This window comes from Salvelinus alpinus, chromosome 20, assembly GCF_045679555.1.
Source record: "Salvelinus alpinus chromosome 20, SLU_Salpinus.1, whole genome shotgun sequence".
In the NCBI taxonomy this organism is placed as follows: domain Eukaryota; kingdom Metazoa; phylum Chordata; class Actinopteri; order Salmoniformes; family Salmonidae; genus Salvelinus; species Salvelinus alpinus.
The window spans coordinates 10,474,911-10,502,908 of record NC_092105.1 but is presented as its reverse complement, the minus strand read 5'-3'; the positions used below and the strand labels follow the sequence as shown (position 1 = coordinate 10,502,908).

Here is a 27,998-nt window from a genome sequence, read left to right as displayed (position 1 = left end):
AAAGAAATACAGCTGTTTTGGCCCTTAAAATAACATCAAATTGATCAGAAATACAGTATAGACATGGTTAATGTTGTAAATTACTTTTGTAGCTGGTACTGTGTATATATGAAACAAAATAACCACTTTCAATTTATTGATGAATATTCAAAGCCTTCTGGATCGGATGAAGCTGTATTTTCTGTGTGTCTAATTAGCCTCTAAAACCTCACTGTCTCAGTTTGAAGCTGTATTTTCTGCCTGTCTAATTAGCCTCTAAAACCTCACTGTCTCAGTTTGAACCTGTATTTTCTGCCTGTCTAATTAGCCTCTAAAACCTCACTGTCTCAGTTTGAAGCTGTATTTTCTGCCTGTCTAATTAGCCTCTAAAACCTCACTGTCTCAGTTTGAAGCTGTATTTCCTGCCTGTCTAATTAGCCTCTAAAACCTCACTGTCTCAGTTTGAAGCTGTATTTTCTGCCTGTCTAATTAGCCTCTAAAACCTCACTGCCTCAGTTTGAAGCTGTATTTCCTGCCTGTCTAATTAGCCTCTAAAACCTCACTGTCTCAGTTTGAAGCTGTATTTTCTGCCTGTCTAATTAGCCTCTAAAACCTCACTGTCTCAGTTTGAAGCTGTATTTTCTGCCTGTCTAATTAGCCTCTAAAACCTCACTGTCTCAGTTTGAAGCTGTATTTTCTGTGTGTCTAATTAGCCTCTAAAACCTCACTGTCTCAGTTTGAAGCTGTATTTTCTGTGTGTCTAATTAGCCTCTAAAACCTCACTGTCTCAGTTTGAAGCTTTATTTTCTGTGTGTCTAATTAGCCTCTAAAACCTCACTGTCTCAGTTTGAAGCTGTATTTTCTGTGTGTCTAATTAGCCTCTAAAACCTCACTGTCTCAGTTTGAAGCTGTATTTTCTGCCTGTCTAATGTTCATCTAAAACCTCACCGTCTCAGTTTGTACTCTATGTAATACCTCAGTTAACTATAACACTGTCAGATGTGGCTCACACAATTATGTACCAGAAGTTCATTGTTATCGGTATGATTATGTTGTTGAGGGAAGTTTGTTTAGAAGTGAGTTATACTTAAAAACCTTAAGGCTTTGACTCTTTTCTCTCAGAAAATCATAAATGCAGCTTTGTTTGCCAGCCTGGATTCAGGATCAAGTTGGATTTCATGTGGGCGAGGTGGAGACAGTTGCTAAGCCGCAGTCAAGACATGTCCTTTTGGAGTGTTTCAAAATAACGTTCCCACTCAAGACTTATTTCAGCTCCAAATGGGTGTGATATTGGACTTGACCTTCTGCTGGTAAACTAGTTGTTACCAGTATAAAGAGTCTTGTCCCCAAATAACCTGGACTGCTGAGGCAATGACACTGCAGCATCTGTCATAGTGGCATTTCTAAAAAGCTGAGTGGAAATGTTATTATGGAGCAATCCTGTTTCCTCTGGAGCTTTACCTGGAAACTATACAAAGGGAATAGAATAAGAGCTATTTCAATACAGGCCTTCCAGGAGGATTCCTGTCACGTGCTGTAATAAGGGGGTGGGGGGGGGGGGGGGGGGGCGTACTTCTGTCAAGCGAAGTGAGAATAATCTAACGTGGCGTGTATATACAGCATGTGCGAAGTAGTTCTTGGCACATCCTTTTTGTCTTATCTTTAGAAACGAGGGACATTTTTCATAATGATGTATGCATTTCATATTTCACAATTATCACGCCGCTTTTGACCCATTTTATTGGAAGCTCCTCTCAAGCTACGATGTGAAGAGAGGGTCAGGTGACGCAGGTATACTAGACACCAACTTGAGCGCTTCTGTTGGGAAGCCTTTGTACAAACCTCCCATCTGTACCGCTCCTCAAGCCTCTCCATGTCAAACCGTCAGTTTGAGTATATTTGGGGTCGGTGGGAACAGAAAGACCCTTCACACGTCCAGTCCCATTGTGCGGAGAAAGCCTTTGTAAACAAGTTGCTTCGCCTTTTGAAAACATTCTACCCGTCTTCACAGTAGGCGGTGGAGACAAGGAGAGCAGGAGTGACTGGCAGCCATGGGCCTGACTCGGAGACAAGCAGGCTTTCATCTGAGATGGAGCGAGAGAGCTGAGCTGGAGGACTTGCCATGAAAAGATTAGAGTGCTGTTTGGCACAAGAATCAAGATGCACTGTGGATCTGTTGCACACCACCATGGCAACCAAAGCCTTACCAAAGCACTGCCAACTCTCCTCAATGCCATCCCTTCTCATGCAATTAAAAAGGATCTTACTGTATGGGTTGAATACTTTTTTCGTACTGTACTCGCTTGTAACTGTAGCATATGAGCAGTGAAATCGTACGGTGAACAATAATGCATCTACAGTACATAGCTAAGTACACATATATTTCATGTGTCAAGTCTCTTATTGCAAAATAATAGGAGTAAGTTATCTCCATTATCAATATACAGGCCAGCTCAGCTGTCCCAACTCCCTATCCCAAAATCCCCATATCCCCATCCCGTATCACCATATCCTCACCCCCATATCCCATATCACCATCCCCATATCCCCATCACCATATCCCAATATCCTCACCCCCATATCCCCATATCCTCACCCCCATATCCCATATCACCATCCCCATATCCCAATATCCTTACCCCCATATCCCATATCCCCATATCCTCACCCCCATATCCCATATCACCATCCCCATATCCCATCACCATATCCCTATATCCTCACCCCCATATCCCATATCACCATACCCATATCCCCATCACCATATCCCTTATCCCCGTCCCCATATCCCTTATCCCCATCACCTTATCCCCATCCCCATATCCCCTTATCCCCATCACCTTATCCCCATCCCCATATCCCCTTATCCTCACCCCCATATCCCCCCATCCCCACCCCCATCCCCATGTCCCATATATCTCCATGCAGGGCACTGCTGTACCCTAATTACCAACCAGGGATGTCTCCTTGGAAGCCAGACTCCCCAGTCCCCGCCACCAAGTTTGATTGACAGCCTCCCACCACAGGAGGGGGATTATTTACCTCCCAAAGTCTCCAGGGACTAAGTTAACGATCCCAGCCAACAACACAACACAAAGAGGAAGTTAATGATCCCAGCCAACAACACAACACATAGAGGAAAAGCCTGAGAAGTCACTTCTGCCTGCTGGAGTTATTTGAAGCACACTCTGCTTCCTTTTGAGGGGGATTAGAGAAGAGAGAGAAACGATTGTGTGTTGTGTGTGTGTGTGTGTGTGTGTGTGTGTGTGTGTGTGTGTGTGTGTGTGTGTGTGTGTGTGTGTGTGTGTGTGTGTGTGTGTGTGTGTGTGTGTGTGTGTGTGTGTGTGTGTGTGTGAGCGTGTGTGCGTTTGCGTTTGAGGAGAATTTCAGAAATAGTAGCAAAGGCAGATGAAGCAGGAGAGACCAACCAAGGCTGAGAGAGAGAAAGAGGCTCCTGAAGTAAGAAAACTGATGTTCTCAGCACTTTGCCACTCTTCAAGGTGTCTGTGACAGAGCTGTGTTCATCTGTCACCCAGGCTGTGTGTGGAGAAGTAACTGGTAAGGGATAATGGCAATGTTTTTGTGTTTTTATTAACAAATACAAGATATCACATTTAATCATGGTAGTAAGTGTGGTGGTGGTGATTTATCCTTTGTAGGGTGATATCTCTACTGTTTAGTTTGTTTAGTTAGCAGTCTTACTCTTATTTTACTTATAGACTTAGACCATATTATACAATGTGTCATCAAAAAGAAAGGAGGACCAAGGCACTCTTCATATAATTCAAATGCCTTTATTTGTAACGCATGTTCAATGGAAACAAAAAATAAAGCTGATCCGGTTGAAGAAGTAACTGTATACTTAGGTCAAATTCAATAAGCTTGGCTGCAGTCACTTTCTTTATGTGTGTGTGTGTGTGTGTGTGTGTGTGTGTGTGTGTGTGTGTGTGTGGGGGGGGGGGGGTGAAATATTCAATCAATAATTTGTTATTTCCCTCTGGCTTTGTTTGCATTGTTCATCTGTAAGTTTCATAAGCTGGAACATGATGGGGAAGTATGCATGAAGTCGCTATCGATCGATAGTGTCAGTATTTGCATGCAGCTGTTGGCCAGTGTCCTATACAATACACAGGGCTGGGAATAAAAAAAATACAGCTGAGACTAATACAGCTCCACTGTTGTTGTTGTGGCATCAGAGGAGCTGGTATGCCAGTGTTGATTAGGAAGCAGAACAGTATGATCCTGTTAAATGTTGATTTCCCGCCTACAGTAGATGGACAATCTCAAAAGTAATGATTTATCATTAGAGGATCATAAACAATAACTAATAATGCCTATACTGCCAGAAAAATTATAATATCACCTTTCTGGTAAAACTAGTCACATATCACAGTTTTCCTGTACAACAAAAGTGGGAGCTTGAAATAATCGAAATGATTTCTAAATATAGTAAGAATCAAATTATAAACAAAATGTCTTATAACTGTAAAATATATCAACAAATCAAATTTTATTGGTCACATACACATATTTAGCAGATGCTTTGTGGGTGTAGTGAAATGCTTGTGTTCCTAGCTCCAACAGTGCAGTAATATCTAACAATTCACAACAATACACACACATCTAAAAGTAAAAGAATGGAATTAAGAAAAATATAAATATTAGGACGAGCAATGTTGGATTGGCATTGATTAAAATACAGGAAATAGAATACAGTATATACATATGAGATGATTAAAGCAGTATGTAAACATTATTAAAGTGACTAGTGTTCAATTATTAAAATGGCTAGGGATTCCATGTCTATGTATATAGAGCAGGAGCCTCAAAGGTGCAGGGTTGAGTAACCGGGTGCTAGTGATGGCTATTTAACAGTCTTATGGCCTTGAGATAGAAGCTGTTTTTCAGTCTCTCGGTCCCAGCTTTGATGCACCTGCACTGACATCGACCTTCTGGATGATAGTGGGGTGAACAGGCCGTGGCTCGAGTGGTTGATGTCCTTGTTGATCTTTTTGGCCTTCCTGTGACATCGGGTGCTGTAGGTGTCCTAGAGGGCAGGCAGTGTGCGCAGTGATGCGTTGGGCAGACCCCACCACCCTCTGTAGAGGATGCTCTCAATTGTGCATCTGCAAAAGTTTGTGAGGGTTTTAGGGGCCAAGCCAAATTTCTTCAGCCTCCTGAGATTGAAGAGGTGCTTTTGCACCTCTGTGTGGGTGGACCATTTAAAATTGTCAGTGATGTGTATACAGAGGAACTTGAACCTTTTCACCTTCTCCAATGCGGTCCCGTTGATGTGGACAGGGGTGTGCTCCCTCTGCTGTTTCCTGAAGTCCACGATCAGCTCCTGTTGGCGTTGAAGAGAGGTTATTTTCCTGGCACCACTCCACCAGGGCCCTCACCTCCTCCATGTAGGCTGTCTCGTCATTGTTGTATAATCAGGCCTACTACTGTAGTGTCGTCTGCAAACTTGATGATTGAGTTGGAGGTGTGCGTGGCCACACAGTCATGGGTGAACAGGGAGTACAAGAGGGGGCTAGGCATTCACCCTTGTGGGGCCCCTGTGTTGAGGATCAGCGAGGTGGAGGTGTTGTTTCCTATCTTCACCACCAGGGGGCGGCCCGTCAGGAATTCCAGGACCCAGTTGCACAGGGCGGGGTTCAGACCCAGGACCATGAGCTTAATGATGAGCTTGGAGGGTACAATGGTGTTGAAGGCTGAGCTGTAGTCAATGAACAGCATTCTTACAAAGGTATTCCTCTTGTCCAGATGGGATAGGACAGTGTGCAGAGCGAATTGAAGTGGGTCTAGGGTGTCAGGTAAGGTAGAGGTGATATGATCCTTCACTAGCCTCTCAAAGCACTACATGATGACAGAAGTGAGTGCTACTGGGCGATTGTCATGTAGATCAGTTACCTTTTGCTTTCTTGGGTTCAAGAACATTGTAGGACATCTTGAAGCAAGTGGGGACAGCAGAATGGGAGAGATTGAATATGTCCAGCTAGCTGGTCTGCGCATGCTCTGAGGACGCGTCTAGGGATGCAGTCTGGGCCGGCAGCCTTGCGAGGGTTAACACGCTTAAATGTCTTACTCACGTCGGCCACGGAGAACAAGAGCCCACAGTCCTTGGGAGCGGGCCGTGTCAATGGCACTATATTATCCTCAAAGTGGGCGAAGAAGGTGTTTAGCTTGTCCTGGAGCAAGACGTTGGTGTCCACGACGTGGCTGGTTATCCCTTTGTAATCTGTGATTGTCTGTAGACCCTGCCACAGACGTCTCGTGTCTCAGCCGTTGAATTGTGACTTACGGAGGGAAAAACTACACGGTTTGTATTCAACCATATTACCAGCCACCTTGCCATGGTAAAATACCGTGCTTCGTGCTTTCAGTTTTGCGCTAATGCTGACATCTATCCACAGTTTCTGGTTTGTTTAGGTTTTAATAGTCACAGTGGGAACAACATCCCCTATACACTTTCTGATGAACTCAGTCACCGTGTCCGTGTATACGTCAATGTTATTCTTAGAGGCTATCTGGAACATATCCCAATCTGCGTGATCAAAACAATCTTTAAGCATGGATTCCGATTGGTCAGACCAGCGTTGAATAGACCTTAGCACTAGTATTTCCTGTTTGAGTTTCTGCCTATAGGAAGGGAGGAGCAAAATGAAATCGTGAAATGATGATCAATGATGTTTACTCTCAGGTGTGGCCGGATATTGGGAGGTTGGTATTTGCAGATGATGTGGCCTTATGGAAGAGAGGAAGAAATGTGCCTTACGTAGTCAGGAAGGTACAGGAAGCTATTGATGAGGTAGAGTGGTAGGCATTAATGTTGGAATTCAGGTTCTCTGTAGAGAATTTAGACAATGTTCTTTACCAGAGGGAAGGTGGAAGATGAGGTATGCTTGAGGTTATATGGGAGAAACTTGGAGAGGGTGGGGTCCTTCAGGTTCCTTGGGGTAAACTTTGACCCTAGACTGACCTGGGCAGAACACATTGAGAAAGTGGTGGGAAAGTGTAAGAAGGTGTTAAATGTGATGCGCTGTCTGACAGGGAAGGAATGGGGGTGCTGGGCGTTCCTCATTGAGGACCATGTATGTTGTATTGATCCGGTCTGAGGAGTGGGAGGCTGGGCGTTCCTCATTGAGGACCATGTATGTTACATTGATCCTGTCTGACAGGGAAGGAGTGGGAGGCTGGGCGTTCCTCATTGAGGACCATGTATGTTACATTGATCCTGTCTGACGGGGAAGGAGTGGGGGGCTGGGCGTTCCTCATTGAGGACCATGTATGTTGCATTGATCCTGTCTGACGGGGAAGGAGTGGGGGGCTGGACGTTCCTCATTGAGGACCATGTATGTTACATTGATCCGGTCTGACAGGGAAGGAGTGGGGGGCTGGGCGTTCCTCATTGAGGACCATGTATGTTGCATTGATCCTGTCTGACAGGGAAGGAGTGGGGGGCTGGGCGTTCCTCATTGAGGACCATGTATGTTACATTGATCCTGTCTGACGGGGAAGGAGTGGGGGGCTGGGCGTTCCTCATTGAGGACCATGTATGTTGTATTGATCCTGTCTGACAGGGAAGGAGTGGGGGGCTGGGCGTTCCTCATTGAGGACCATGTATGTTGCATTGATCCTGTCTGACAGGGAAGGAGTGGGGGGCTGGGCGTTCCTCATTGAGGACCATGTATGTTGTATTGATCCTGTCTGACAGGGAAGGAGTGGGGGGCTGGGCGTTCCTCATTGAGGACCATGTATGTTGCATTGATCCTGTCTGACAGGGAAGGAGTGGGGGGCTGGGCGTTCCTCAATGAGGACCATGTATGTTGCATTGATCCGGTCTGTAATAGACTATGGCAGTATAGCGTATGGTTCTGCAGCCTGGATCTTATTGGAATGGCTAGATGTCATACAGGGACAAGGACAAGGATATGTAGTGGGGCGTTTCTGACCTCCCCAGAGGCTGCACTACAGGTGGAGATGGGGGAAATGCCATTGCAGATTAGGAGACAGCAACTGGCAATTAATTATTGGGTCAACCTACAGAGACATGGAGTGCCTCATCATGCAAAGGGAATTTTACAGGCATGCTTGGAACATGAGCGAAGACAGAACACGAGCTTTGGGTGGGAGGGTAATACCCAGGCGAAGGAGATGGGACTGTATGGAAGGGATTTTAGTCCAACGGTAGCTATTCCTGTAAATCCAGCATGGCTACTCCCACCTCCAGTAGTTGATCTAGAAATGTTGGAGAGACTACAGGAAGATAGGGAGGGTGTTGAGCCATCTGTTTTGTTTAATAGACGTCTGTATTTTGTGTATCAGGATGTTGTGGCCATTTACACAGATGGTTCGAAAGATCCAATGACAGGACATACTGGGTCAACATTTGTAGTGCAGGAATGTGGGGTGAGAGTCAGGAAACGTATTACAGATCATCTGGCTGTGTATACAGCCGAGATGATGGCCATAGTGTTCGCCTTGCAGTGGATGGAGGAAGTCAAGCCAGACAGAGTAGTTATTTGCTCTGATTCATGTGCAGTGTTGATGAGTCTCTAGTCCTTTAGCTCACATAGACAAGACATGTTTTATGAGATGCTACAAGCCCATTGCAGGATTAGAGTAATGAGTATACAGATAAGATTTACTTAGGTCCCAGCCCATGTGGGGGTGGAGGGGAGCGAGGCAGTTGATGTACTGGCTAAACAAGCACTTAGTACTGGGGATGTTAAGGTTGTAGTTTCCATGAGCAAGGCAGAGGCAAAAAGCCTGATATGGACAGTAGTGGTGCAGAGATGGCAGGCGCAGTGGAATAGAGATACTAAGGGCAGGCATTTATTTCAAGTACAGAGGAAAGTCAGGGAGACGAGGACAGCAGGAAGGGACAAGATTAAGGGTGGGACACAGCCAGTTGAATAAGACCTTAAGTGTGATAGGAAAGCATCCAACAGGAAATTGTGATTATTGCCAGGAAACCGAGACAGTTCAGCATGTATTGCTACAGTGTGGGCAGTATCAGAGGGAAAGAGAGAGGCTGAGATCTAGTATGAGGGAGAAGGGGATTCAGGAAATTAGTTTAAAGAGTATATTGAGTAGAACGTCATTAGACATAGTCTCAAATATGTTGTTATCTTTTTTAAGAGCAACGGGGCTGGCAGGTAGGATTTAGATTCTCCCTGTCTATGGCCCACACTCCAGAATGGTAATGCACCATGACATTGGATGCCAACCGCCGATAAACCCCACTGAAGAAGAAGAAGATGGAGTCGTGATCTGATTTGCCGAAGGGAGTGCGGTGGAGGGCCTTGTAGGCATCTCGAATGGGGAATTTTCAGTAGTTGAGTGTTTTTCCAGAACTTCGGTAGCGTTTTCCTCAAATTTGCTTAGTTAAAATACCCAGCTACAATAAATGCGACCTCAGGATATGTGGTTTCCAGTTTGCATAAAATCCAGTGTAGTAGTTCCTTGAGGGCCGTCGTGGTATCGGCTTGAGGGCTGGGACTATAGCCGAAGAGAATTCTCTTGGGAGGTAATACGGTTGGCATTTGATTGTGAGGTATTCTAGGTCGGGTGAAAAAAAGGACTATGTTATCACAATCACCCCATGAGTAGTTAATCATGAAACATACACCACTCCTTTCTTCTTCCCGGAGAATTCTTTATACCTGTCTGCGCGATGTACTGAGAACCCAGCTGGCTGTATGGACGGGGACAGTATATCTCGAGAGAACCAGGATTCCGTGAAATAGAGTATGTTACAGTTCCTGATGTCTCTCTGGAAGGAGAACCTTGCTCTGAGCTCGTCTACTTTATTGTCCAGCGACTGAACAAGAGCGAGTAATATACTTGTAAGCGGTGGATGGTGTGCACGCCTCCTGAGCCGGACTAGAAGTCCACTCTAAATACCTCTTCTCCGCCGGCGGCATCTTGGAGCCTCTGGGACTTCAGTTCAATTGCCCTGGGGGGTACGAACAAAGGATTCAATTCGGGAAAGTCATATTCCTGGTCGTAATGCTGGTGAGTTACCGCCGCTCTGATATCCAAAAGTTGTGTCCCGGCTGTATGTAAAAAGACAAAAAACGTTCTGAGCTAATAATGTAAGAAAGAGATGTAAGAGATGTAATGTAAGAGACCTAGAAGTAGAGCTGTCTGTCGGCGCTTACTTAATGACAATATACAATTGGAACCATTCAAATGCCTGCTGGCTCGTTACAACTTCAGCTTTAAGCACACATTGATTTTGTCCCTCTGTGACCAAGAGAAAGTAGTCTTGTTTCAATTCTAAATCCATCTGAGAACATCACAGCAAGATGAGACTATGTTTGCTGTAACCGCTAGAGCCCTCAAACTCAACTCTGGACCTCGAAGCCAGTTCCACTGCATTTTTTCAATGTTCCCCTCCAATCAGGGACTGATTTAGACCTGGGACACCAGGTGTGTGCGATTAATTATAAGGTAGAACAGAAAACCAGCAGGCTCTGGACCTCGTAGGGTAAGAGTTGAATACCTCTGCTCTAGAGTCTCCCGTTTCGTATGCCATATTGTAAATGAAGCTGTGAGGTTCACAGCCAATGGAGTTCCATCCTTTGTCTGGATAGGCCAGAAAATGTGACATGTTGCTACCTACTCAAATGAGGTGTCAGATTTCACATACTGGGGTCGGGTTCCCCTGCTCAGACATTGCGTGCATCAACCAATGGTTATGTGCCACGTCATCGACTGTGTCATCGACTGACAGATTGCTGTAACATATGATGCGGTTAGATGATGCGTAAAATACCTATCCTGGCATGGTAAGATCTGGGCAGAGGAACGCAACCTGTGTCTCAGATGAGAGCGGAGCAGGACAACCAGAGATGTCACGGAGCAATTCACAGAGCGCTCTGTACAGAAAAATGTTGGTCAGAACAGTTCCAGAATCGCTCAAAGTCACCCAAATAGTGGACTTACTGTAGACCATCAACGTCATATTGAGGCAGATTTCCATGACAGATGCCATGCAGTGCGCTGTCCACTCACCCACTATTTATCTCGGAAGCTTCTGTTTTGATGAGTTTGCAAAATCAACCATACTGAACAAAAATGTGAACGCAACATGTAAAGTGTTGAGCTGAAATAAAAAATCCCAGAAATGTTCCATTCTGACATGACTTGCCCGTTTGAGTGAGGATCATAGGAGCCAGATTCACCCCCCCCCCCCCCCTCTCTCTCTCTCCCCTCTCTCTCTCTCTCTCCCGCAGCGGGGGTGAGGGGTGAAGTTGAACGTTTTATGACGGTCTATGAAAGGGAAGTTAAAAAATCCCTTTGTTACAACAGAGAGAGATTTTGTAGTACTGTGAAATCCAAGGTTGGATAATGAAACAATATTTCTGTAATCCAAACGGTGGAAAGGGTCCGTGGGTACTTAAATAACAATCATGTTGAATTCATTACTAATTTGTGATGTAACTAAGGACAGTAGAACAACATAACTGTATCTCTGAATGTGTATATTTCCCAGTGATCAGATTCACATCTAGATGTTGTGGAACTTATACGATTAAATATGAAACTATTTGTGAGAAGATGTAATGTGATGTTAGCCTTCTAAATGAGATAATTGTTTTTGATATGAAGTCTTAACCAGTCAGTGACCACACCCACGTGAGCACAGGCATTATGTCGGCGTCATGGAACGCCCTTTTTTCCAGAGTGCATAAAAGGACCCGTGATGAAATTTACATCAGACCAGTGGGACCGACAGCGTGAGCTGGAAGGTACGAAATGGTTAGACGCTCTGAAACTTTCAACAGAGAAGAAGAAAACCTCTATAGACCAGATAGCATAAAGCAGTGGCTACATGGCTGAGAAATGGTTTAAAACTAAAGACCAAGCAGGCGGACGGTGTGAACTGGACGTCACGAATGATTAGACTCTACAAGACCAGTACATGGACAGCATGAGATGAAAGGTACAAAATGGTTAGAAACTCTGAAACTTTCTCGAGTGAGGAAGATGAAGGCTATACAGGAACATTCCTTCTGCAGCTGTTTAAGTACTTTAGTCTAGTAAACGCAACCGAGAACCACCGGGTGGTACTCTGAAAGATCCATTATATAGAACATTTCCCTATCAAACGACCATTGGTACGTCTGACGTATACATTATAACAGAGCTACAACTACGAAAGACTTTGATCTCTGGTGAACAAAGCAGAGACTTTCAGTCAAATTACTCCCCAGACGGACCGGCGATTTCAACAGAGAGACAACAAAGACATACACACGTAAATGTGTACATTGCAATTCTTTCGAATGAGCGGCCGTTCATGTGCAAAGTATTCGCATTTCCCAGAGCATAAGTTCTCAGCTGTATGTACATGCCCCTCCCTTTCCCTCTCTTTTGAATCCGCCATTTTGTGTAACAAGCCGTCATATCGGTTTAGTCCACTAGGGACTTTTCATTGCATTATGTAGTAATCAATGTGTAAGCTATTCTGTTTGTGTGTTTATGTAATTCTGTGTGATTATTTAGTTAGTTAGTAAATAAAAAATTAAAGCAATGTGTATATCACTGATTCATCACTTATGCTGGGGTTGTGCAGATATCCAAGGATTTTGCAACATCCAGAATGAGACTAAAGGTAAATTAATTAATGACTGATTGATGACTGAAATATAAGAGATCTTTATATCTTTAAGAGTTAATTCGGAAAACGGTAACTCGTTAAATAAACTTTTTCCGTGGTTCCCCAAGATTGCTAATGAGTTAATTGTTACAGGATTAATTTAATCATCATAATAATTAAACACAGTTAATTGATTTGATAAAATAATCGTCATCACCTTAATGACAGTAAAGACACAACAATTCTCACAAAAAGCTTATTGGTTTACATCCCTGTTAGTGAGAAACCATCCACCTGACAGGTGTGGCATATCAAGAAGCTGATTAAACAGCATGATCATTACACAGGTGCACCTTGTGCAGGGGACAATAAAAGGCCACTCTAAAATGTGCAGTTTTGTCACACAACACAATGTCACAGATGTCTCAAGTTTTGAGGGAGCATGCAATTGGCACACTGACAGCAGGAATTTCCACTAGAACTGTTGCCAGATACTTTAATGTTAGTTTCTGTACCATAAGCCGCCTCCAATGTCGTTTTAGAGAATTTGGCAGTACGTCCAACCGGCCTCACAACCACAGACCACATGTGACCGCGCCAGCCCCAGGACTTCCACATCCGGCTTCTTCACCTGCAGGATGGTCTGAGACGAGCCACCCGGACAGCTGGTGAAATTGTGGGTTTGCACAACCTAAGAATTTCTGCACAAACTGTCAGAAACCGTCTCAGGGAAGCTCATCTGTGTGCTCATCATCCTCACCAGGGTCTTGACCTGACTGCAGTTTGGCCGACTTCAATGGACAAATGATCACCTTCGATGGTCACTGGCACGATGGAGAAGTGTGCTCTTCACGGATGAATCCCAGTTTCAACTGTACCGGGCATATGGCAGACAATGTGTATGGTGTTGTGTGGGCGAGCAGTTTGCTGATGTCAACATTATGAACAGAGTGCCCCATGGTGGCAGTGGTTATATATTATGAGTAGGCAGAAGCTACGGATAATGAAAACAATTGCATTTTAACTTGAAGGCACAGAGATTCCTTGACGAGATCCTGAAGCCCATTGTTGTGCTATTCATCATCCACTGCCATCACCTCATGTTTCAGTATGATAATGCATAGCCCCATGTCGCAAGGATCTGTACACAATTCCTGGAAGCTGAAAATGTCCCAATACTTCCATGGCCTGCATACTCACCAGACATGTCACCCGTTGAGCATGTTTGGGATTCTCTGGATCAACGTTTACGACAGAATGTTCCAGTTCCCGCCAATATCCAGCAACTTCGCACAGCCATTAAAAATTAATTGGACAACATTCCACAGGCCACAATCAACAGCCTGATCAACTCTATGCAAAGGAGATGTGTCACGCTGCATGAGGCAAAAGGTGGCCACACCAGATACTGACTAATTTTCTGATCCATGCTCCTACTTAAAAAGAAAAATGTAACGTCATCATCGTAACCCTACTGACTGGGCAGACGTCAATTCATCGTCTTTTCCAAGTTGGTTCAACGTAATTTAATTGAAATGACGTGGAAACAACATTGATTCAACCAGTGTGTGCCCAGTGGGTAGTTGCTCTAGTCTAGTGCAATGGGCCACTGAAATGGATTACTGCCAGAGCTCTGTAGCCAGCATGCTGTTCTGTTAGCGCTGTAAACTAACACGGGGCCTTATTACGAGATATCAATAGTCATATTTTGCATCTCAAATGGTAATAATAATAATAATCTCATATAGTGCACTACTTTTGACCAGAGCTTTATGGGCCCCTGGTCAAAAGAAGTGCACTAAATAGGGAATAGGGTGCCATTTTGGGAGAGAACCTTAGTGATCCCATGAGGTCATTGATAAAAGGTCATCCGAGGTAGTGGAACGTGTGAGCTGAGTTACAGGACATACATCAGCCTTTGGCTATGGAGGTGGGATGGAGGCCAGGGTTTAGCATTGATCAGATGTTATACGATGTGATTGCATCAACGGGCGGCTGCCAAACATGTCTAGTAGCTGCAGACGTTTAGAGAGGGTGCATTTTTCCACATGACCACAGAGAGAGAGCGGTGGAACTGGTGCCAACAAACTGGGGAGACTTTCAACACTGTCTCAGTCAACTGTTTCAACCACAAATACATTCCGCTGTGTCTCCATGTCCATTCAGTGTGTTTACATGGGAAGATGGAATGAGGGTGTGTTCAGTGCGAGAAACTGACATGTGGCTTGTAAAGTTTAATGAAAGTCAAGATAAATCTTCCCAGTGTTTGGCTTTACCATCACCTCAGCATTATGATCATGATGCCATTGAGGATGATGGAATTTTTTTGTTGTGACTGTGACCACAACATTTTCATACAGAAGCTAATGTATTCACTGTGGTAAACAGCACAGCCAGTATGATCTTGATAACTCTTTACCATGGACGTCTAGCTTTCGTTCCACTGTGGGTGTTTCTGCTCTGTTAGGCCGGTAGTCTCATTCTGTACAGGTGTAATGATGCATGGTGACATCATTCATTGTTATGTTTGGCTATTTGTCACTGGGCTGTATAGTGTTTCCCTGGGACTGGGATGAGACCCACCACCTCACATTGGACTGGGATGGAACCCACCACCTCACATTGGACTGGGATGAGAACCCACCACCTCACATTGGACTGGGACGAGACCCACAATCTCACATTGGACTGGGATGGGACCCATCACCTCACATTGGACTGGGACGAGACCCACAATCTCACATTGGACTGGGATGAGAACCCACCACCTCACATTGGACTGGGACGAGACCCACCATCTCATATTGGACTGGGATGAGACCACTACCTCACATTGGACTGGGATGAGACCACTACCTCACATTGGACTGGGACGAGACCCACCACCTCACATTGGACTGGGATGAGACCCACCACCTCATATTGGACTGGGACGAGACCCACCACCTCACATTGGACTGGGATGAGACCCACCATCTCATATTGGATGGGGACGAGACCCACCATCTCACATTGGACTGGGATGAGCCCCTCCACCTCACATTGGACTGGGATGAGACCCACCATCTCACATTGGACTGGGACGAGACCCACCACCTCATATTGGACTGGGACGAGACCCACCACCTCATATTGGACTGGGACGAGACCTACCACCTCATATTGGACTGGGACGAGACCCACCATCTCACATTGGACTGGGATGAGCCCCTCCACCTCACATTGGACTGGGATGAGACCCACCATCTCACATTGGACTGGGACGAGACCCACCACCTCATATTGGACTGGGACGAGACCCACCACCTCATATTGGACTGGGACGAGACCTACCACCTCATATTGGACTGGGACGAGACCCACCATCTCATATTGGACTGGGACGAGCCCCTCCACCTCACATTGGACTGGGACGAGACCCATCACCTCACATTGGACTGGGATGGGACCCATCACCTCACATTGGACTGGGATGAGACCCACCACCTCATATTGGACTGGGACGAGACCCACCATCTCACATTGGACTGGGACGAGACCCACCATCTCACATTGGACTGGGACGAGACCCATCACCTCACATTGGACTGGGATGAGACCCACCACCTCACATTGGACTGGGATGAGACCCACCACCTCATATTGGACTGGGACGAGACCCACCATCTCACATTGGACTGGGACGAGACCCACCACCTCACATTGGACTGGGACGAGACCCACCATCTCACATTGGACTGGGACGAGACCCACCACCTCACATTGGACTGGGACGAGACCCACCACCTCACATTGGACTGGGACGAGACCCACCATCTCACATTGGACTGGGACGAGACCCACCACCTCACATTGGACTGGGACGAGACCCACCATCTCACATTGGACTGGGATGAGACCCATCACCTCACATTGGACTGGGATGAGACCCACCACCTCATATTGGACTGGGACGAGACCCACCACCTCACATGGGACGAGACCCACCATCTCACATTGGACTGGGATGGAACCCACCACCTCACATGGGACGAGACCCACCATCTCACATTGTGACAGTGTTATGTGTTTTCCATCAACATTGGTGTGTCGTGGTGTATAATAATCATTGTGGATTAAACTGGATTGATACCGTGGTTCTACCCGCTGTGTTTCTATGTGTCAACGACAAGTCACTGAAACCACATCCATTATGATTAATGGTTATTGGATTATATAAACATTCTCTAGTAACACCATATGTGCCGTTTTGGAAATAGTTTCTGAACACAGCAAAGCTTCTCAGCTCACAATCCCTGAGCAGACACACCCACCCTCTCAGAGGTCCCTCCCCCCTCTGTGTCATTGGTTAGTTTGCAGCCCACGGCAAACAGTTTCAACCCTCCTAGAGGGCCAGAAACTCACAGAAGAGTCAATACTGGTACTGGAGGTAAAAAACAGACGAGTCAATACTGGTACTGAAGGTTAAAACAGACGAGTCAGACGGTTCTTCCAGAGCGTTGCAGTGGATTGGCCTGTTATAGTGTAGTGTTACCAGACTCGTCAACTGTGAGACATTTCTTATTTTCCCCCTGTTTGTGGATAATGGGATTTTAACCATGTGGCAGGTAAATAAAGAGGTTACTGCTTACTTTATCTTCAGGTTTTGCATATTTTCTTACACAGAAACAAGTGGTGTCTGTGTGCTGTATGTGTTTCGGTGTCAGTGTGTTGACATGTTAGGGAGCAAAATGTTGACTCAGCCTCGAGGCAGGGCGTAGTTCAAGAGCTGATGTCACTCTGCTGTTCTGCACTTAGAAAATTCCATTAGTGTGGAATTATGAAAGTGACATCACAGAGTGTAGAATAACACAGTGGTTGAGGGAGGCAGTGAGTGAAACGACAGAGTACAACAACATGGCAAAATGTGTGTGATCATGTGCAATGGATTGTCTGTGATCCTCGTACTTTTGACGTGACTCATTCTAAAGCTGCGAATGTTGTGACTAGGAAAGCTGGTGTGTCAACTTCAGTGATGATACCAATACCAAGGTTTTTCCACCTTGATTGTCACGAAAACATTATTTATGAGTTAGATCAATCCTAAGAAGTGTTGCCTGTCTTTTTAATCAAACATTCCATTTGCAGAATGCAGTTGGAATATCAGGCTTCATTGTTATTCAGTTCATATAATTATTGTCTTGCTCGCACACATTTCAATGAAAGCTATGTTTGTGTTGAGTGAAGCTGTTATTTTTCAAAAGTTTATTACCAATAACATTCTCCGTTTGTTCCACAGTATGAGAGTTATACCAGTGCTAACAGGGGAATGAGAATATCCCAGTGTCTCCCAATGACCCTCCAAATGTCTTTTACTACTTAAGATAAGATAAACACAAGTGAAATATAGCAGTGTTTGCTATCTGAGTTGCCTGTCTAGCTTCAAAGCAGTACTATTGTAACAAAATAGTGCCTGTAGTTTTAGAAAAGAGCTTATCTGTGTACTTCCTTATTACTTTATTATTTTATAAGTGTAAAATTGAGACTTGTTGGAGCCTGGGGGGTTTCCTTGATTAATTAGTAACTAACTATCTCCCAGTGGAACAGAGGAATGCCTGACTTTTCTCTCTGATCACTCTTAGATCACATGTATCCCCATGGAAACCTTGTCAGTGTGTGAATGATTTGTTTAGGTTGATTGTAGCCTAGTTGTTGAAAGAGGTCAACAAGGAAAGGTACAGGCGGGGATAGTGAATAATGACTTTGGGAGTCTACATCCGTAATGTTTTGTTTGACGCTAATATAGATTAGTATTATGGCAGTCTGTGTGCATAGTGCATGATTTATCATCAGTTTCAATAGTCAATTTGTCAGGGATTGTCAGTGTCATGCGGTTTACAGCCACTAGGTGTCCCTCTTTTACCTCTGTTTTGTAGTGGCTAAATTGCCCATCAATATATATGTGGTAATCTGAAATAACTATGCAGCAATATAAACAGTACACTTTATGTATAAGAATGACAAAATATGTACTTTGTTAACCCATACATTTTTGAAGTAGTTTCAATGATGCATAATAAACCCTCGTTTTAATCCAGTGAGTACTTTGTACAGTATTTTGGGATCAAGGGAGAACGTTAGATTATATTTTAATCATACGATTGGAATACGAGATTAGTGCAATCCAACAGCGACCAATTCTGTTATCAGGAAATCTATGCTGGGCCAGGGCTTTGCTGGAAAATAATGAGTCTGAGGGGGATTCAGTGAAAGTTCATGTGGTCATGGAAAGAAAACACTATTTTCCTGCTGATGCCACCTGCCAAACCGCAGAGAGGAAATGGGAGAGTTTGGCTGTTCTGATTACTGACCAGGATGACCTACAGAAAGACCGGCCCTGCCAGCAGCAGGCGTAGCTAACAGACCCTCTGTTCTAAAGCTGCTTGACTGCTTGGCTGGCTAAAGGCTAACTGGCAATGTATCAATCCAACTAGTGGCCTCTGTTTCCAATTTCTTATCTATGGTCAAATCCACATTGGATTGTCTCTCTCAACTGCACACAAACTCCTTTGCAGTGTATCTCCTTCAGCCGGTTGCATTTCATAACTGTAATATTGTATTTTTACATGTACACTCCTTACTGTAGGCTATTGTTTATTGGCACACATTGTAATCAATATCCCTCATCAAGACATCAACACTAAACAAATGAAATACCTATTGTCATGTCACAATCAATACATATGTACAATCTTAATTTGATCACTCTTTTGCTGCTGAAAAATGTCCTGCTCGGCAGGATATGCAAACTTGTAGTGTATTCAAGGTTTAAAAAAGGCCTCTTAAAGTTTGAGATTTCACTTTGAAATGTCAGACTTGATGTCAACCTTGACAGGAGTGCTGTTGGACCTTTCTATTGAACCGGCTGCTTTAGGGGGCAGAGCCAGGCCACACAAGTGCTTTAGGGGGCAGAGCCAGGCCACACAAGTGCTTTAGGGGGCAGAGCCAGGCCACACATTGGTCACAGATACGCCACAAAAACAGGATTACAGATAAACAAGTTTAGATATCTGCCCCGGGAAAAAGAGAAAGTTCTCTCTCTCTCTAATGATGATAACTCTTTACCATGGACGTCTAGCTTTCGTTCCACTGTGGGTGTTTCTGCTCTGTTAGGCCGGTAGAAAGTTCTCTCTCTCTCTAATGATGAATACAAGGATGAAGGTCGTCATTATAGATTATCAAATAGCGTGTCAAAGCTGATTAGAAAGAGCTTGAGTTGAGAGAAAAAACAATCCAAGTATGGCTCTCGTTTAAAAAAAATATATATATTTAGTTATACAGATGTAGGATCTTAATTTTGATCACTCTTCTGTTGCTGAGCATTTTCATGCATAGCAGGAATTGCAAAGTTGTAGTGTATTCAAGGTTTCTAAAGTTTTGTAATTTTACTGCTGTAGCAAACTGACTCAAATTAAAATCCTACATCTGTAAGCTCTAATAGAAGCTCTAATATTCAAATTCAGTTTCACGGAAGCACCGTATTGCTTAGTAGAGTACTAATGCTTGCTTCGTGCATATATCCCAACTGGAAAACCTGTCAGTGCCCACATGCAGAGAACCTTATCCCTGTGTACTGTTTCTCTGGTAGTTCAGCAGTTTACACCACCATGCATGCCTGGGCCCTGGGGATAAACCATTTACACTTTATCCTATTATTAAGCGTATATTATCGGCTTTCCTGCACTTAATCTTGCCCGTTCTGCTGGCACTAGATGTCGGGGATTTAACAACCTTTATGACAACAGCTCTGTGGGTCTCTTTTTAGGCTGGTGGTGTCTAGATGTGGTTACTCATTAGACACAGTGTTAGTTGGCTTTTTAAAAGTGGTGTTTCTCTCTCTCTCTCTCAGGCCACGTGAATGCACAGTCCTATTGGCTATTGATTGTGAGTCTTGTGCCAACCAATGACTGTAGGTGACAAACCCCCCCCGGGTTGGTTGTAGAGCCTGTCCCAGCCCCATTGTAAAGTTCACATGTTTCCATTTCTGGCAGTGGGCAGACAGGGGGCTGGCTTCAAGGCAATTGATCATTCAGATCCACCCATGCATTTACTAATCCAAGTTAATGCAGCATGATTTTTGTGTATGATGAGACTGCTGACTCAGTGTTATATCTCTTATAGATGAGCACAGTTTGAACAATTTTTTATTTTTTACTAGGCAAGTCAGTTAAAGAACAAATTGTTATTTACAATGACGGCACACCCCGGCCAAACCCTAACCCAGGTGACGCTGGGCCAATTGTGTGCCGCCTAATGGGACTCCCAATCACGGCCAAATGTGATACAGCCTGGAATCAAACGAGGGACTGTAGTGACTTCTCTTGCACTGAGATGCAGTGCCTTAGACCGCTGCGCCACTCCGGAGCATGCCATCAATTTATTTAGTATTATGCATGAATGTTGCATACTTGTGAAACTATTCCTAGAGGACTTTGTGTATAACAAAACATTATTTTTTAAATAGCAGGCATGTGTTAGGCTACTATAGGTGTAGAAAGGAACTAGGACCATGTTTTCAGGAACCTCTGGGTCCCGGGTGTGTGAAGATGAGCCTCACTCTTCTCCACTGAAACTCACTGACACTAAAATGCACCAGTACAGTACACTACCTAACAGTACAGTACATTACACTACAGTACAGTACAGTACAGTACTCTACCTAACAGTACAGTACACTACAGTACAGTACAGTACTCTACCTAACAGTACAGTACACTACAGTACAGTACACTACATTACACAACAGTACATTACAATACACTGCAATACACTACAGTACACTACCATATACTACATTAAACTACAGTACATTACACTACAGTACAGTACACTACAATACACTACAGTACAGTACAATGCACTCCAGTACAGTACACTACATTACATTACACTACAATACACAACGGTACAGCACACTACAATACAGTACACTACAGTACAGTACTTTACACTACAGTACAATACAGTACAGTACACTACATTACACTGCAATGCACTACAGTACAGTACACTACAATACAGTACACTACAGTACAGTACAGTACAGTCCAGTACCGTACACTACATTACACAATGGCACAGTACACTACAATACACTACAGTACAGTACACTACAATACACTACAGTACACTACACTACAATACACTACAGTACAGTACAGTACATTACACTACAATACACAACAGTACAGCACACTACCGTACACTACATTACAGTACAGTACTTTACACTACAGTACAATACAGTACAGTACACTACATTACACTGCAATACACTACAGTACAGTACACTACAATACTGTACACTACCGTACACTACATTACACTACAGTACTTTACACTACAGTACAACACACTACACTACATTACACTACATTACACTGCAATACACGACAGTACACTACACTACAGTATACTAGACTACAGTACACTACTGTAGTAGGGGATTGAGAGAGCAAGGGAGGGAGGGAGGGTGGGAGGGTGGGAGCGAGGTAGCGAGGGAGGGAGAGAGGGAGGGGAGGGAGGCACATGGAGAGCAGATGGTAGATGGTACCCTCCTTAATTTAAAGTGATCCATCCCCACTTTATAAAACTTGAGTGATGGGAACACACAGATTAACCAGAACAGATGAACACAGGGTTTATCATGAACACACCGGAACAGATGAACACAGGGTTTATCATGAACACACCAGAACAGATTAACACATGGTTTATCATGAACACACCGGAACAGATTAACACAGGGTTTGTCATGAACACACGCGAACAGATTAACACAGGGTTTATCATGAACACACCGGACCAGATTAAAACAGGGTTTATCATGAACACACCGGACCAGATTAACACAGGGTTTATCATGAACACACCGGACCAGATTAACACAGGGTTTATCATGAACACACCGGAACAGATTAACACAGGGTTTATCATGAACACACCGGAACAGATTAACACAGGGTTTATCATGAACACACCGGAACAGATGAACACAGGGTTTATCATGAACACACCGGAACAGATTAACACAGGGTTTGTCATGAACACACGCGAACAGATTAACACAGGGTTTATCATGAACACACCGGACCAGATTAAAACAGGGTTTATCATGAACACACCGGACCAGATTAACACAGGGTTTATCATGAACACACCGGAACAGATTAACACAGGGTTTATCATGAACACACCGGAACAGATGAACACAGGGTTTATCATGAACACACCGGAACATATTAACACAGGGTTTATCATGAACACACCGGAACAGATTAACACAGGGTTTATCATGAACACACCGGAACAGATTAACACAGGGTTTATCATGAACACACCGGAACAGATTAACACAGGGTTTATCATGAACACACCGGAACAGATTAACACAGGGTTTATCATGAACACACCGGAACAGATGAACACAGGGTTTATCATGAACACACCGGGAAGTTTCATGTGGTGGAGAGACACATTTTTACAGATTTTACTAGTCTTGCGGAGGGGTCGAGAAATGTAATGGTTTCACTTTGAAACAGCAATTCTTACATTTCTTATTGTCTTTTGTCATCTAATGATGATTTTGTGAAACTTTGTATGCTTACTGCCTCAACCCAGTGAGACATTTGAGAAACACTGACGTTTTGAGCAGGGAGAAAGAGTTCAGACTGGGGATGTGATCCCTGTGTTCCAGGTCAGCTTGTTGTTTGGGAGCAGAGGGAATCAGAGACCCCTGTCCCTGCTCCAATCCCAACCCATCCCCTGCGGGTGTGTGTGCGTGCCTGCGTTCCTGCGTGCGTGTGTATTTGTGTGCATGTGTATCGTCAGCCTTTCTCAGTTTTTAATCCCTGGTGACAGAGCTAAGAACAGTTCCGCCACACAGGGCAGCATTGTGCCGCTAGAGAGGCAGAGGAGACGGTCACAGAGGGAAACTGATCCTGATCTCTCCCTCTCTGTCTCCTCTCTGGTTTACAGCTCAGAGGGCAGGGATCAGAGGACAGAGGACACTGACCTGCCTGTCCTGTGTGAGGGCCAGAGTTACACTGACTAGGCCTAACCCCTGTGGTCCTGGAGAACTCTGTCTCTGCTTATGTCCTGCCTCTCTCTCTCTCTCTCTCTCTCTCTCTCTCTCTCTCTCTCTCTCTCTGATTGTCTGTCTCGCTCGCTCTCTCTCTCTCTGATTGTCTCAGTCTCGCTCTCTCTCGCTGTCTCTCTCTCGCGCTCTCTGTCTCTCTCTCTCTCTCTCTGTCTCTCTCTCTCTGTCTGTCTCTCTCTGTCTGTCTCTCTCTGTCTGTCTCACTGTCTTCTCTCTCTCTTCTCTCTCTCTGCCTGTATTTCCAGTGATTGCTGGCCAGCTCTCCTACTGTAGGTGGAGCTGTCTGTCCTGGAGTTGTGGGGCAGGTCTTCCTGTTGTGCTGGCTACCTTTTGCTCTCTGTCTCTGGTTCCTTTTTAATGACAGCCGTGCTCCGGTACAGCAGGATTACTGCCTGACGAAGACTTTTGTCATCTGGATGCTCCACCGTCTGTTACTGCATACCGCCGCCTTCTCGTTACGGGGGGGTGTTTCCTTTGATGTCCTTTAATACGTTTTCATGATTTTGGTCAGAAGTTTTCCCCTCAACCGAAATGTCTCTGCAGTGCAAAGCGGGAGGGAATCCATCGGTGGGTAAAGTAAACTGCGTGTGAATAGAAAACTTTCAGGAGGAGTGGAGTAAGGTGTAGTTGATGTGAAGCACTCTCCTCTGGCTTTCTGCCACAGTCTACTTTGACAGGGTTTCAGTGTAACTCTGGGGCTTTTGTAAGTTTGTATGATGACATCATTGGCCGGGACATTTGTCTTTATGTACAGTAGTTGCACTTCACGCAAAGCTCTTTGATCTTTGTTTGAATATTAATGAACTATTATTTGCCTTCACTGAACGGAGACTTAATCATTTGCCGGGGATGTTCAGTCACACGTGGCTGTTTATTTGCATGCTACTGTTGTATTGTAATTTGCTTTGAGAAAATGTACAAAAAATATTCAGACGTACACTCTTAGAATATAGGGTTCGAAAAGGGTTCTGAGGCTGTCCCCACAGGAGAACCCTTTTTGATTCCAGGAAGACCTCTTTTGGGTTTCGTGTAGAACCCTCTGTGGAAAGGGTTCTACATGGAACCCAAGAGGGTTCTACCTGGTACCAAAAGGGGTTCTTCAAAGGGTTCTCCTATGAGGGCAGCGCAGAACCCTTTTTTGGTGCACCCTTTTTATCTGAATATTTTTGTATATTTCCTCAAAGCAAATTACAATACAACAGTTGCATGCAAATAAACAGCCACGTGTGACTGAACATCCCCGGTAAATTATTAAGTCTCCGTTCAGTGAAGGCAAATAATAGTTCATGAATATTGTTCTAGATATACTGTAGCACCTTTTCTTTCTAAGAGTGTACGTGTCAGTCGTTGTGTTTGTTTGTTTTGTGGAATACTTACCCACACTATGAGGGGCGCAGCGGTCTGAGGCACTGCATCTCAGTGCTAGAGGCGTCACTACAGACCCTGGTTCCATTCCAGGCTGTATCACAGCGGTCTGAGGCACTGCATCGCAGTGCTAGAGGCGTCACTAAAGACCCTGGTTCCATTCCAGGCTGTGTCACAACTGGCCGTGATTGGGAGTCCCATAGGGCGGCTCACAATTGGCCCAGCGTCGTCCGAGTTTGGCCGGGGGTAGGCCGTCATTGTAAATAATAATTTGTTCTCAACTGACTTGCTAAATAAAAGATTCAATAAAATCTGATAAAAAAAGGATGACAGACAGACATTTCAGGACAGTGATATTGTGTGGATTAAGTAGACACTTCTAATTCTATTACTATTCTTAGTAGACATGAGCACTAATCTACTTTGTAAGTAATCTTACTGTTGAAATTTTATAACTTCCATTTCACCAGATTAATTTACTTCAGTGTACAAACAATCAAGATTTTATATTGTGTGCACTGTGCATTTTAAATTGGATAATTTAACATTGCATTAAAAATAGACTCTATTTTTTGTGGAGGAAACCATAAGCTATAATAATATTTGAGTGGATTTCTGGCAACTGCTATACAGTAACCTATACCGTATGTTTTCTTAGTACTGACATCACGTTTGAACATTGGGCACACTAATTCTACCCTCTTTAGCTTGACTTGGCTCATCAACTTGGATAACAGAGAGAAGGTTTCTGTTAAAACAAACTTCATGTCCCGGGACAAAGCACCAACAGTAGCACAACAAAGCCCCACAGATGAATTCATATTGTCTACATCACAGACATGTGAGACGAGTGCAACAGTTGTATCTTCCAGTAGGTTAACTGAGTGTCTCTGTGGATTTGAACAGAACAGGGGGAGAGAACAAACCCGTCCTTAGCTATAGCTCTCTGCATGTTTCTGTGTCCTCAACTTCAAAGACCACTTGTGCCCGGCTGGCCTGATAATGAGCTTTTGCCTTCTTTCATACATAATGCGTGGAGGTAGAGTTCACACAGGGAGACGCGACGGGCACAGCGCATCCACTCGCAGCAGGGGTGTCTGACTGACCTGGAACAAAGGCCCTGTGTCCATCAGGACAGTCACAGTAAGGAGTTCCAGCCGTGAACAGGCAGGGACTTCTGCTTCAGTGAGCTGCCTGGCTTCACTGCCCTGGGCTAGCTAGCCTAGCCAAGCCTCTCCATAGACATGGGCCACTTGACGAAAATGACTCATTTATGGTGTTTCCAGAGTTATATCATCAAAACAACTCAAAGCTCTTATAAAATATGCATCGTTTGTTTTTTGTTTTCCCAATTTCGGTCTTTTTTGTTTGGCTGTTGCATCACAGGAACTATGGACAGATGTGCCTCCCTATAAAATATTGTAGGAATTAGTTCTAGGGAACTCAATATCTACATGGATTGCTTTACTTTTTACCAAACAAGTTTAATTTCAATTGAGCTTTAATTTATATTTCTGTAAGGGGTTTAGAATACACTGAAACTCAATTTAGAAGTGTCTGCATTTCATGCAATACCCCTGATGAAGATACCAGAGATGTGTTATCCAATAATTGCTATTTATTCCTCTACTACACCAAGTAATCTCCAGTTCCCTTTAGATTAGGAATGTGGTCAGACTACTCATTAATTTATATTCTGGGAAAGTTGACAACCCCCTACTGTTTAACCCTTTTGAACCCCTTGCTTCTCTCTCTCTCTCTCTCTATCTCTCCCATTCTCTAATGATGAAGTCCATGTCATCCCTACAGATAGCTGATCAGCTTCCCTGGATTTCGCTGACGACATCGCTTTGTTGTGTGTGAAGATGGAAACACTGGAGTCGGAGCTGACCTGCCCAATCTGTCTGGAGCTCTTCGAGGACCCCTTGCTCTTGCCCTGCGCTCACAGCCTGTGCTTCAACTGTGCCCACCGTATCCTGATCTCCCACTGCAGCCCCAACGAGCCTGTGCAGTCCATCAGCGCCTTCCAGTGTCCAACCTGTCGCTATGCCATCACCCTCAACCAGAGGGGCCTAGAGGGACTGAAGCGTAACGTCACTCTGCAGAACATCATCGACCGCTTCCAGAAGGCTTCCGTGAGCGGGCCCAACTCCCCCAGCGAGACTCGCCGTGAGCGGGTCGCCCCGGACGGCTCGGCCATGACCTCCCCCAGCGAGACGGTGCAGTGCCAGTTCTGTGAGCAAGACCCTCCCCAGGATGCCGTCAAGACCTGTGTCACCTGTGAGGTGTCCTACTGCGATGAATGCTTGAAGGCCACCCACCCCAATAAGAAGCCCTTCACCAGCCACCGTCTGATCGAGCCCATGTCGGACTGCCACATCAGGGGACTCATGTGTCTGGAGCACGAGGACGAGAAGGTGAACATGTACTGTGTCACAGATGAACAGTTGATCTGTGCCTTGTGCAAACTGGTCGGTCGGCATCGGGACCACCAAGTAGCCGCCCTCAGCGACCGCTATGAGAAACTCAAGGTAAGAGATGCTCTGTGCTGTACTATGCTATACTGTACACAGCTTCAGAAACGTCTGGGGAGTATGAGAAGTTAATGACTGACTGTGAAGAGCTCACTATGTGCAATCATTTGTGTCCACTGAGTGGAATAAATGGTGGTATTAAAAATCATATTTGATTCAAATCAAGTGAAAACATTTGGGTATTTTAGATAAACAATATTGTGCCTGAATTGCCTGTCACATCAGATTCAATATCTGACCTTTCTTTTTTTGTTTTGTTGAGATTCACCACACACATTTTCAGAGATGCAAAAAATAATGTGATTGCTAATTGTGTTGTTTTCCAAATGTTGCCTTATCCTAAAAAATCTATGTGACATACTGCAGCGTGAAA

At 44.5% G+C, this 27,998-nt stretch overlaps 1 protein-coding gene across 8 annotated transcripts in view; it reads left to right on the top strand.

The window, feature by feature from the left end:
- LOC139546288 (E3 ubiquitin-protein ligase Midline-1-like) overlaps window positions 1-27,998 on the top strand; it is a 71,978-nt gene that overhangs the window by 21,234 nt on the left and 22,746 nt on the right. For 4 of the 8 annotated variants that reach the window (XM_071354483.1, XM_071354481.1, XM_071354480.1 and 1 more), the window contains exon 2: window positions 26,901-27,622. In XM_071354483.1, coding sequence (XP_071210584.1) covers window positions 26,957-27,622 — 666 coding nt within the window. In that variant the 5' untranslated portion in view covers window positions 26,901-26,956. Of the gene's footprint in view, window positions 1-3,154; window positions 3,538-17,002; window positions 17,197-23,846; window positions 24,294-26,900; window positions 27,623-27,998 lie in introns of those variants that run through there. The other 4 variants (XM_071354476.1, XM_071354482.1, XM_071354477.1 and 1 more) reach the window with 4 other exon arrangements.